At 41.9% G+C, this 12,615-nt stretch overlaps 1 protein-coding gene across 1 annotated transcript in view; it reads left to right on the top strand.

Moving 5' to 3' along the window:
* Rad54l2 (RAD54 like 2) overlaps nucleotides 1-12,615 on the top strand; it is a 129,808-nt gene that overhangs the window by 108,870 nt on the left and 8,323 nt on the right. Inside the window, exons 9-18 of the mRNA XM_076867374.2 lie at nucleotides 693-889; nucleotides 2,289-2,631; nucleotides 3,429-3,606; nucleotides 4,764-5,015; nucleotides 5,233-5,351; nucleotides 7,388-7,506; nucleotides 9,138-9,237; nucleotides 10,162-10,367; nucleotides 10,944-11,116; nucleotides 11,637-11,833. Of these exons, the coding sequence (XP_076723489.1) occupies nucleotides 693-889; nucleotides 2,289-2,631; nucleotides 3,429-3,606; nucleotides 4,764-5,015; nucleotides 5,233-5,351; nucleotides 7,388-7,506; nucleotides 9,138-9,237; nucleotides 10,162-10,367; nucleotides 10,944-11,116; nucleotides 11,637-11,833 (1,884 nt within the window). The remainder of the gene's footprint in view (nucleotides 1-692; nucleotides 890-2,288; nucleotides 2,632-3,428; nucleotides 3,607-4,763; nucleotides 5,016-5,232; nucleotides 5,352-7,387; nucleotides 7,507-9,137; nucleotides 9,238-10,161; nucleotides 10,368-10,943; nucleotides 11,117-11,636; nucleotides 11,834-12,615) is intronic.

The following is a 12,615-nucleotide window of genomic DNA, read 5'->3' as shown; positions in this document are numbered from 1 at the left end:
GTCATCTGGTCTCTACTATCCATGCTCCTTTACTGTTTTTCTTGGCTCTTTATTCACTGGAACCTGGGCAGGTGGAATGCAGAGTGTTGCCCTTCTTTCTCTGACCTTGTGTTTATTATGGGAATAACTTGAAATGCTCCCTTAAATGTTGGATTTTAGTCATGAATGTGTATTGAAGGGGGGTATTTTCTCATTCCTTTTGTCATTGAATTACTGTGTTTCTTCTGTTTAACCATCATCAATGACCCAGTTCATCCTCAATTCGAGTAGGATCTCTGGAATGAGAAAGGAAAGTCTCAGGCAACTGACCAGTCCTATACTTGATACTACATGAAATTTTTCTCATGCCTTTTGTCATTGAATTACTGTGTTTCTTCTGTTTAACCATCATCAATGACCCAGTTCATCCTCAATACAAGTAGGGTCTCTGGAATGAGAAAGGAAAGTCTCAGGCAACTGACCAGTCCTATACTTGATACTACATGAAATCTTTGTCAGTAAGGAGTTCTAAATATACAACAAAGCTTTGAGTATGAGAGATTCTTCCTGAGGAATAATACTTTTCCTGCTTATTCCCAAAAGCAATAATACTTTATCTCTGTTTACCTTTTTAAAAACAAACACAAACACACCCTCAACTTTATTGAGATATAATTCATACCTCACACAATTTTCTCTGTTTACTCTTGCAGGACGATGGCATCTCGTGCTAAAGTGATGGCTGATTGGGTGTCAGAGGGTGGGGTGCTGCTGATGGGGTACGAAATGTACAGACTCCTCACTCTGAAGAAATCCTTTGCCACAGGTAGACCGAAGAAAACCAAGAAACGTTCTCACCCGGTCATCATTGATCTGGATGAGGAAGATCGACAGCAGGAGTTTCGGAGAGGTGGGCAACCTGTCCCAGAAATACTTTTGGGGGTATTTCAGGAAAAAAGAAATAATGTCTGCTAGACAGGTATGAAGTTCATTATTAATGTGAATTATCATGAACCAGAAATCCTAGTCTCCAAGATGGGTTAGATAATCTCCAGTGGTTCTCAGAATGTGCTGCTTTTCATGCAGGCCACACCCTTCTTAGAGAAACTCATTTGTCCATCTGTCCCTGTTTCTCTCACAGAATAGTTGGAAGAGTACTTACTCCCTTTACCACTTCCTAGAGATGTTCTGAGAGAACATTAAGAAAATTTTTAATTTTTTTAAAAAATTTTCATACTGGGTTTTGAAACCAGGGCCTTATGCATTAATGTTCTACCTCCCCACCCTTTTCTATTTTATTTTGAGAAAGGGTCTTGTTACATTGCTGAGGGTGGCCTCAGCCTTCCAAGTAACTAGGATTTCAGGTGTGTACCACTGCATCCAGTTTATAAAGCATTTGAATCACTCATAGAAAGATATAAGAGTAGTACTGTTATGTGCAAATTTATGAAAAAGAATTTAGCCTAGTTGCTTTTAGGGAAAACCATTCCACTCATAGTTCTATTTCTTCCTCTAAGGAGCTTTTGCCCATCTGGGGAAGAAAGTTGTTTTCTTTTTGTGTTGGGAATTGAACACAAGGGTGCTTTATCACTGAATTACATCCCCAGCCCTTTTTATTTTTTATTTTGAGATGGGGTTTTGAACTTGTGATTTTCCTGCCTCAGCCTCCTGGGTTGCTGAGATTACAGGTGTATGCCACTGTACCCAGTGGGAAGAAAGTTTTTGAAACATTCAGAGGCTATCATTTTATAGTTCTCTTCATCTATGAGATTATGTTTGGTCTAGATTTTCTTCGGTGGCAGAGTTGGAATGAATTTGCCATTTAGCAATGATTGGTGAATAATTATGGGAAGTCCTTGTCTTTTAGTTAGCTCCTAGCAGCCAGTCCTCAGAAGAAGCCAAGATGCTGATAATGGTGAAAGCCTAGTGAAGGATTTGGATTATTCCTACCAGCTGTATTTTTAATCCTGAGCTGGCACTCTGTGGTTACTGCTCTCTACTGTCCAGTTGGTTAGTATAAGTCCTAGGGTTGCAAGTCAGTTTTACTGTTAGCCTAAAAATGAATAAAGAAATAAGGAAAGGGATAGGGGAGAGGGGATACCTGTTGCAAGAGTCAATGGCCAGGTTAGTATCACACCAAATATGCAGGAGCTTGGATGGCTGGCTCCCTTTCACCAACGGGAGCTGACTCTTGCTTTCCTGCTTCCTTCATTTCTTCTGTCTCCTCCAGGGTGCTCCCCTACTTCTCATATTACTGACTAAGAGCAGGCCCTCTCACCCTCTGACTCCGGATCCTCTTCCCTCCCTAGAGTTTGAGAAGGCTTTATGCCGCCCTGGTCCTGATGTGGTGATCTGTGATGAGGGACACCGCATCAAAAACTGCCAGGCCAGCACCTCACAGGCTCTGAAGAACATACGCTCTCGCCGCAGGGTGGTGCTGACTGGGTACCCCCTGCAGAACAACCTCATCGAGTACTGGTGCATGGTGGACTTTGTACGCCCTGATTTCCTTGGCACTCGACAGGAGTTCAGCAACATGTTTGAACGCCCTATTCTGAATGGGCAGTGTATCGATAGCACGCCTCAGGATGTCCGCCTCATGCGGTATCGGAGCCATGTCCTGCACAGCCTCCTGGAGGGCTTTGTGCAGAGGTAAGCCAGGCTCAGGGCCCTGTTTTCTGCATCTTCAGAGGGGCAGTGAGCTTTCCAAGGCTATTATGAGTGAGGGCTCTTTGTAGCAATAAACTTTCCTGTATGTAAATACCTAGTAGATAATAGCTAGATATGTGTAAATAGCTAGTAGACCATTTCGGTCTTATGAAAATTTGACCTAGAAGTGCTTCACTCAGAAGTTACCTTTAAAATTACTAGAGATGTGGCTGGGGTTGGGGTTAGTGGTGGAGCATTTGCCTAGATGTGTGAGGCACTGGGTTTGATTCTCAACACTGCATATAAATAAATAAATGAATAAAATTTATACCTAAAAAAAAGATTTAAAAAGAAATTTCTAGAGATACTGCTTTACTTGCTGAGAAAAGCAAGAGAGCTAGCATTCTGCAGAGTTGGGTGAAAGAATAGAAGTGGTGGTTCTAGGGCCATGGCCTTACCAGTCTCAGCATCTTATTTGATGTAGCTAGCTCAGATTAGTTTAAAGCAGTTCCTTTAAAACCTTGTTAAGATGGCATGTATAGAGAAAGGAGGCAGCCGGGGAATTGGGCTTGGCCACTCAATCAGTAATAGCCTAAGACAGGCCACTCTGCCTCCTGGTTTGGTTGTTATTCTTAAGACAAGTTTTTACTTCATGGTGCCAAACCACTCTGCATTATTGAAAGGTTGTATATTGAGATCCTTGAAAGGAAGGTGTGCCAGGAGTGTAAGGCCATGTTTTCTTCCTGCATTGTTCCCATCTGGCCACACTTCCTGGCCACTTCTAATCTCTGCCGCTCTAGGAGAGGCCACACTGTGCTGAAGATTCATCTCCCTGCCAAGGAAGAGAATGTGATCCTGGTGCGGCTATCTAAGATCCAGCGAGATTTGTATACACAGTTCATGGACCGCTTCCGAGATTGTGGTAGCAGTGGCTGGCTGGGGCTGAACCCTCTCAAGGCTTTCTGCGTGTGCTGCAAGGTGCGTTGGGGCCTCATGGAAGATTGTGTTGGGGACTAAGCATGCACACAGTCCTCAGTGAGTTACTTCTGCTGGGAGTCCTTGATAAAGGAAGAATAAAGCTGGAGAGGCCATCTCAGTTCCCTGCACTGGAGTGCTCTGTAAGGGCTCAAAGAAAACATGCTGATTGTGCACCACACAGTTCTTAGGCGTGTGCACCACAGCTATAGTGTAACTGGTACCTCTTGCAGCTCAGGTGCACAACTTGTTATATTAAACTTGAGAAATTGCTTTTTTTCTCACTGTCCTTTTCACTTGGAAAAGGGGTGGTGGTGATGGAGGAATATTGTGGGGTGGAGTTTTGGACTGTTAATACTATCAGTTCTTAAGAAATGTACAGCTTAGACAAGTTATGTGAACAACTTTATGTCTGATCTATTTTTTATCAGATTTTAATCTCTTTCATACTGTTAGTGAGGGAACTATTTCTTTTATTCTGTACCCTGGCTGTACTCTCAGCAGACCTGTTATGTATTATTCTTGATTATTCACTACTTCAATAAGTCATCTAGAGATGTATGTATGTGGACAGATGAGGCACACAGACCTCAGTGAGTTACTTCAGAAATACTTCTTTAAAGTATTTCTGTTGTAGCCACAGTTCTAGACTAGAGCCAGGAAACAAAAACAAAAGTGGTCTATGATAGTGCTTCAGGACCAGTGTTTTTCTTCCTTCCTCCTTCCTGCTCTTCTTCCAGAAATTCTCAACTATTGCTAGGAATGATCACTGAAATGACATATGATTGGTCATATATAAGTCAGATACATCTTGTTCATAGGAAGAAATTAGACTTGTTTCATATGGTAGCTGACTGTAGCCACATAGTGAAACAAAAACATCCTTATTCTTATTTGAATAAGAAAGTAAGTTTTGTGACGCAGCCTTTTGGATTAGATACCAGACATACTGGAATTTCTCTGGTATGAACTCTCCCAGTCATGTGTTGTGGTCATCAGAGCTGATAGTAAAAGCAAATGTGCAGGCTTTTTGAAGGTGTTAGAGGTACATTAGTTTTTGGTGTGACAGTGTGTACTGTGTGAGGTGTAAATTTCCACACTCTCTGGGACACCCTTGGAATGTTTTCTGTCTTATGCCCCTTTCTTTCCTTTTACCTCAGATCTGGAATCACCCTGATGTACTGTATGAAGCTCTTCAGAAGGAGAACCTGGCCAATGAGCAGGACCTAGACGTAGAAGAACTTGGCTCAGCAGGGACCAGTGCCCGCTGCCCACCACAGGGAACAAAAGGCAAGGGAGAGGATACAACCTTGGCTTCCTCAATGGGAGAGGCAACCAATAGCAAGTTCCTACAGGGGGTTGGCTTCAACCCATTCCAGGAGCGAGGCAACAACATTGTCACATATGAATGGGTGAGTCAATTAGATCCTATAATAACCATAAAGTAATGCTGAAAATAGATGGCGCATGGCCCCCTTCGTGAGAGAGTCAGGTGCACAATGTAGTATACTGCCAAGGTCTGTGCAGGGAACTCTAAAGGTGGCCAGTGGGCCATGGTCTTGGAGAGAATTTTATTCCTGATCATCTGGCTTTGGACCTGCTCCCAGCTGCCTCATTTTTTTCTTGCAGGCCAAGGACCTTCTGACTAATTACCAGACTGGAGTCTTGGAAAACTCTCCCAAGATGGTACTACTATTCCACCTGATTGAGGAAAGTGTTAAGCTAGGGGACAAGATCCTTGTGTTCAGGTAGGAAGAGAAAGTTGAGACTGTCTTTCTCTGGTAAGGATTAACACAGCTTTTGGCGAGTGAGATCAAGTAGGCTCACATTAGCTCCTTTTTCTCTTGCAGTGCCTTTTCAACCAAACACTTACTGTGAGGACCTTTCTTGCATTTTGTCTTTCTCTTTTGGAGTATCTTTCTTTGTCCAATGCATTTTCTCCACAGAGAACAATTTAAAACCCTAAGCTAAGATCATTGTCTAATCCTTCAAACTATGACCTTGACCAGATACAGCCCATGACTGGTTTATATATATGTTAATGAATCTTTATTTTATTCATTTATTTATATGTAGTGCTGAGAATCTAATCCAGTGCCTCAAACATGCTAGGCAAGCGCTCTACCACTGAGCCACAACCCTAGCCCCTGTGGCTGGTTTTTGTTCCCACTGAATCACAGTTTCAACCTATTTATTTATTTATTGTTTAGGTACCAGGGATTAAACTCAGGGTCACTCAACCACTGAGCCACATCCCCAGCCCTATTTTGTATTTTATTTAGAGACAGGGTCTCACTGAGTAGCTTAGCGCCTCACTTTTGCTGAGGCTGGCTTTGAACTCGCGATCTTCCTGTCTCAGCCTCACGAGCTACTAGGATTATAAGCATGCACTACTGTGCCTGGTTTATTATTGATTTTGAGACAGGGTCTTACTTAAATTGCCCAGGCTGGCCTTGAACTTGCAATCCTCCTGCCTTAGCCTTCTGAGTTGCTGAGATTACAGGCGTGTGCACCACAACTGTTTTCTTCCACTTGAGAGCTAAAAGTAGTTTTTGGAAATTTTAAAGGGTTGTAAAACAAGAACAACAACAAAATATTCAGCAGAGTATATGTGATTTACAAAGCTTAAAATGTTTGTTTGCTCTTTGACCCTTTACAGAAAACCTTTGTTGATCCCTGTTCTAATCTGCTTTAATCCCTCCCCTATAAAAGTTTTGTATATAAGGCCAAGTAAGTGATGATTTGTTTCATAGTCACATTGTCAGTCTTTGAGTCTCATTAAGAATGGACTTCCCAGGAAAACAGACATATAGTAAATTGTTTTTCCTTTTTTCTTCTGACCAGATTATGCCCTGAGAAAAGCCAAGTGGCAGGAGCCTGCCTTGGGAGCCTCTACATGGGACACATTTTGAATTTTCTTAAATTATGTTTTTATTGTTATTATTTAAAAAAATTTTTTTTGTAGTTGTAGGTGGACAGAATGGCTTTATTTGTTAATTTTTATGCAGTACTAAGTATTGAACCCAGTCTCACATGTGCTAGGCAAGCGCTCTGCCACTGAACTACAGCCCTAGCCCCTGTTTTTATTTTTTCATTTTGATATAATCATATGTGTACAAAACATAATTTGCTCCATTTAATTCTATGGTAATTCCCCTTTCTCTTGCCTCCTCCTTTCTCCTAGTCCCCTTCCTTGCTATACTGATCTCCCTTTTATTTATTTATATTAAAAATTGATACATTGTACTTATGAATAAAAGTAGGATTCATTGTGATATATTCATACATGCATACATATGACATTCTTTGAGAGAGCAGCAATGATTCTAACTTGGGAGAACCTAGTGACCCCTGATTTTAAGGATTACTTTAGGGAAGATTGGCCATCTGCATTGTTTTAGAAGAAGCCAAGTCATTTTCTTTCCCTAGCAAGATCCCTAAGATTGCCTGTGGCTCATGATCAGATTTAATGTATATTCACTTGGTATTGGTTTGTAGTACTAATGCTATTTGAGTGTTGAGCTAAATCCCCAAATTTCTTAGTGGAGGAAATAAGGATGGAGAGACTTATTTTTTTAGTGAAGTGATGGTAATAAGAGTGTAGATGACTCTGCTCCCATTATGAGCTAGGCAGAATATCTTTGCTTGTTCTTGGTGGGGTTGCTGCTTATGGGTAATAGGTTGTGGGAACTTCCATTGTCAGAAGGATGCACATGAATATAGGCTTATTAGGAACAAGATTCCTGGGATCTGGGAGCCATCTGAACCATATTTTCCCTTTCAGCCAGAGCCTTTCCACCTTGGCTCTCATTGAAGAGTTCCTGGGAAAACGAGAAGTGCCCTGTCTGCCTGGTGCTGAAGGGCAGGGAGCACAGAAATGGGTTCGAAATGTCAGCTACTTCCGTGAGTTTATTGCTGCTTTGTTCCTAGAGCCTTGGAAAGATCTGCTTTCCTTCTCTCTCCTTTCCTCTTCTCATGCTTTGCTCGCCATCAGTGCATAAAAATGATCTGTGATTAGCCTAGGAGCAGGGAGACCCTAAGAGCCAACTTTTATGAATGAATAAATATATTAGGAACTGGGGGGACTTGGGAAAGATAGGAGGCATGTAGAGAAGTAGAAGGCATTGCCCTTGTCTTCATTTGAGATGTAATAGCTCCAGTGCAAATGTAGCACTGATTGCCCATTCTGGGATTCTAAGAAGGATAGATAAGTGTAATGAGACTGGCTGGAGAAGTGTTTTAGAAAAGATGGGGAGAATTCGAATATATAGAGTGAGAGTGGCCTGAAAATTATTCCAAGGCAGAAGAGCAGAGTGAGCATAAGTCAGTTCTGCTTTCTCTGTGGGGAAAATAATACCTCTAAAAGGGTGAAAATTTGTGTGTGTGTGCGTGTGTGTGTGTGTGAAAATTCTTAACTTTTTTCAATGTATAAGTCACATATATATCTATATCTCTCTATATATAATGCATAAACAGATGTATAGTATATCTGTGTATTAAAATTTCATGGCAGACATGATGTGATGGGGGAAAATGTCTAAAAACGGTCCTTAGGGGAATGGTAATGGAAAAAAAGTTTAGAAATAGTTGACCTCAGCTCTGTTGACATTTGGGCCAGACTGTGGTTATAGGGAGCTGTCCTGTGTATTGTTGGATATTTAGCAGCATCTCTGGTCTCTATTCGCTAGAGACAATTTTGACAATCAAAAATGTCTTCACATATTGCCAAATATCCCCTGGGAAGTGCAGGAGTAGAGAAACCATGCTCTGTAAGAACCACTGGCCTAAGGGAAAGATTCAGAGGAATGGAGGTTTAGAGGGTGGCAAGGAGACTGAAGTACAGGGTGTGGCACAGAACTTGTGTTGACTATAGACTTGCCCAATGAGTCAGTGGTGATCTGTGCTTTGAAATTGTGAGAATGCAGGTTGGAGAGATAGGCTGGGGTCCTCACTGAGAACCACAATACTGAGCAGTTATACTATTGCTTCCATAATAGTATGATATATTTTTTCCTCTCCCTTTTGAGCTCCTCTTTTCATTCATGTGTTGCATTCAACTGCTCCAACTTTATTGTTCTTATGTCTTTTTAAAGCAAGTTCTTAGCCTAAGAAGCTTGTTAAAAAATGCAAATATCTGGTGGAGGAATGTTACCCATACCAAAACACAGAATCCTTAGTCTCCCTGAACTCACCCCAGGACTCCCTGGGCTGAGGTAGAGAGATCACCTTGAACCTTTGTTTTTTAAGCTCCTTAGGTGAGTATATGCACTCTTAAATCTAAGAGCCTTGGTCTTAGAATTCACCTAAGATACAAAAGGGCAGAAAAGTAGTTTATGATCCTTGTCGTATGTGAGAATCACCTGAGGGTACTTTCACATTGTGGAAGCCTGGACTCACTATAGCCCCATGATATGTCTAGGGGTGGGATCTGAGCACTGTAGTGTTTCTGTTCATAAAACACATTTACTAGTGATTTTTGCGGAATATCCCTGCTCTCATCTGTATACTTCTTGTGGTTTTTCCTTCCTTCCTAGGGCTAGATGGTAGCACCCCTGCCTTTGAGAGGGAGCGACTCATTAATCAGTTCAACGATCCCAGCAACCTCACCACCTGGCTGTTCCTTCTTTCCACAAGGTGAGTGAAACCTGTGAGGGGAGGTCAAAGGCGTGTGTTCAAACAATTGGCCACATAGGCATATACCCAAAGGCTCTCAGGTTTGAAGTCTACTCAGGTTTGTAACTTGTTCTTTTTGTTGTTGTTATTTAGTACCAGGAATTAAACTCAGGGGCACTCGACTACTGAGCCACATTCCCAGCCCTATTTTGTGTTTTATTTAGAGACAGGGTCTCACTGAGTTGCTTAGTGCCTCCTGTTGCTGAGGCTGGCTTTGACTAGTAATCCTCCTGTCTCAGCCTCCTGAGCCACTGGGATTACAAGTGTATGCCACCGCACCTGGCCTTGTAACTTGTTTTTGAGATCAGAGAGGGGATCCCAAAAAGAAGTTGTGGTAGAAGAGCAGTTGTGGTAGTGACATAAAGTTCTTTGAGGCTTTTATTAATATTTATAACTAGCTTTTCTCTGAGGATTGTTCTGAGGCATAGACAATGTGATAAATTGAAAGTGCCTGAAAAAGTGAACAAAGTAATCATAAAAGGCTGATGCATCATTTGTCTCATGCCAAGTACCTCAAAAGCTGTGCTGTCTTCTGCCACCAGAATGTTCCATAGCAGGGTATGAGCCTGTCACTCCCCTCAGTGATTAGAGTAAAAACACTGGAAACATCTGTGTGTAGAAATATCCCCCGACCAAGGATATCATTCTGGAACCAGGATGTGGGGCTTTACTTGTTACAGAGGAATAGAGAGTTGTAGGCACTGCCATGTTGGATTTAAGAGTATGCTTTTCAGTGCTTGAGGAACATAACTATTTTTCATCAGGACAGCAAAATTCTTGAGTATATTATGCTTAAAATGAAGAGTGATGTTGGGGGAGGGTAAAGCTGATAAAAAACCTTCTTTAAGACTAAAGACTCAATGACTATTACCTTATGTTTTAAAGGGCCGGATGCTTGGGTGTGAATCTAATTGGCGCCAATCGAGTGGTGGTGTTTGATGCTTCCTGGAACCCTTGCCATGATGCCCAAGCAGTATGTCGGGTATACCGTTATGGCCAGAAAAAGCCCTGTCACATCTATCGTTTGGTGGCTGATTATACGCTTGAAAAGAAGATCTATGATCGTCAGATTTCCAAGCAGGGCATGTCAGGTGGGCTATCTTGGAGGCATTCCAGAGGTACATCTATACAAGCTGCCTTCCTTATAGTATCAAAGGTGGGAGGGGAAGAGCAGGGTATGGGATCATAGGCAGGTGAGGAATCTTAGAAAACCAGCAGTCCCTCCCTTCTTATTCTCATTCCAATCATTAAAAGGGATGGACCTCACATTGTTGAAGATGGATGTAATGACAAGAGCCAAGCTAATTATGCAATTTTTTCTTCTGATGTTTTCATTTCACCAGGGCCTTAGACCTGGTTTTAGACTTTTTTTTTTTTTTTTTTTCAGTGTCAGAAATTTAACCAATACTGAACTATACCTCCAGCCCTTTGTAGGGTCTCTCTTAGGGTCTCTCTAAGTTGCCCAGCCTTCTCTTGCCTCAGCCTCCTAAATGATGAGGATTATAGGCATTCACTATCATTCCTGGTCTTAACCTTTGACTTTCAGGTATGGTTTCATCAGTAGTGACAGTTCTGCCACATAAAACCTCCTTTCTCCCTGCTAACCTTTGTAATTGTGTTTTTAATCTTCTTTGCCATGTGCTGACTTTATTTCTTCTCTCTTCTAGATCGGGTGGTAGATGATCTAAATCCAATGCTGAACTTTACCCGGAAAGAGGTGGAAAACCTACTGCACTTTGTTGAGAAGGAGCCAGCTCCCCAAGCATCCTTGAATGTAAAAGGTATCAAGGAGTCAGTTCTACAGCTTGCTTGTTTGAAGTACCCTCACCTCATCACCAAGGTAAGAATCCAGTAGGTATGAAGTCCCCAAGCATGGCAGACTCTGTCAGAGGAGGCTTGTCTGACAAGCTGGCTTTCTTCATTTGAAGTTTTATTTCATTCAGACATCTGGGATGCAATTGATTCTTTTCCTTGACCCAGATAGTCCCTTTTCTACTCCAACCACCTCCTTCTACCCTTTGTCAGATTCTAGGAGTACTGAGCTCAGAAATGTGGAATAATTTGGCCATTGTGAGTTTATATAGCAGAAAGAGAAGGGGGGAAGTTCTGAAAATGTAGTTTCTTGATTTTCTAATAGAGAAGACAGGCTTAGGTGTCTGAAGTGGGTACTAGGTTAGAATTATGACAGAAAGACAGTAAACCTGCTTGTGTGTACCTATGAGCTCTTTACGAGTGCTGGAGAGAGCCAGCCCCTTCTTGGTTTCAAAGTAAGGTTCATTGTCCATCAGTATGTTGGCAGGGCAGTCAGTCATGCTGGCACAAAGACTGGTAATTAAATCAACATCCCCCTGTGTCCCTAGGAGCCTTTCGAGCATGAGTCATTGCTCCTCAACCGAAAGGATCACAAGCTGACCAAGGCTGAGAAAAAAGCAGCAAAGAAAAGTTATGAGGAAGACAAACGCACGTCAGTTCCCTACACCCGCCCATCATATGCACAATATTACCCTGCCAGTGACCAGAGCCTGACCAGCATCCCTGCCTTCAGTCAGAGGAACTGGTGAGTTATTGAAAGGGGAGGGAGGGTCTGCTGCTAGACCAGGCCCCAATTTTTTCAATTTCTTTTTTTAACCAAAGGGAGAGCCTACAATCTGCTGCTTTGGCTGTCATGAACTCTGGTAGGTTTTGTTCTAGGGTCAGGTGTCAAAGTAGTTTAGCAACCATGGTGTTTTAAGTGACTCTGGTTTTCACTGCCCTGGCTGGAAAAGTGAGCTGCTGGTTTTCTCACTCAGAAGAGCTTTTAAGGACTCCTGGGGGAACTGAGTGGGGCAGAAGGGAATACAGCTTCCCAAAACACAAAAGTTCAGCCCTTCCACAGTTTCATCCTATCCCAGCACCTTGACTCTAGAATTCACATAGCAGTGAAGTTCAAGCTGATGGCCATGTTCTTTCTGGTCTCAGATTATAGTCTGGGAATACTTTTGTTCCTGGATTTAATTCTATAAGTGTGCGATGATCTTGAGCAAGAAAATTTATTGAATAGTTGAGAATGTGAATTGTGTGGAGGCCAACTGCTAAGGAGGGAGGGAGACTTTTTGTTAGATATTACAGAACAAGTATCTATGTGTCAGTTTTTTCTGTATTTAAAGACAAAGTGCTTTTTAGTCCTCACCTTCCTTTGTAATAACTAGATCAACTGTCTAGTCATTGATTGAGTGGCTTGCATTTTTTAATTGCCTAATTTTCTTGAATGAAAGCAAATTATTTTATTTGAGGGGAATCAATTTATAAGAGTCACATGTAAAAAATAATCTTGCCAATTAGGACTTGAAAATATTAAAT

Source organism: Callospermophilus lateralis, chromosome 10 (genome assembly GCF_048772815.1).
Source record: "Callospermophilus lateralis isolate mCalLat2 chromosome 10, mCalLat2.hap1, whole genome shotgun sequence".
NCBI classification, from domain to species: domain Eukaryota; kingdom Metazoa; phylum Chordata; class Mammalia; order Rodentia; family Sciuridae; genus Callospermophilus; species Callospermophilus lateralis.
This window is presented reverse-complemented; position numbering and strand designations above follow the sequence as displayed.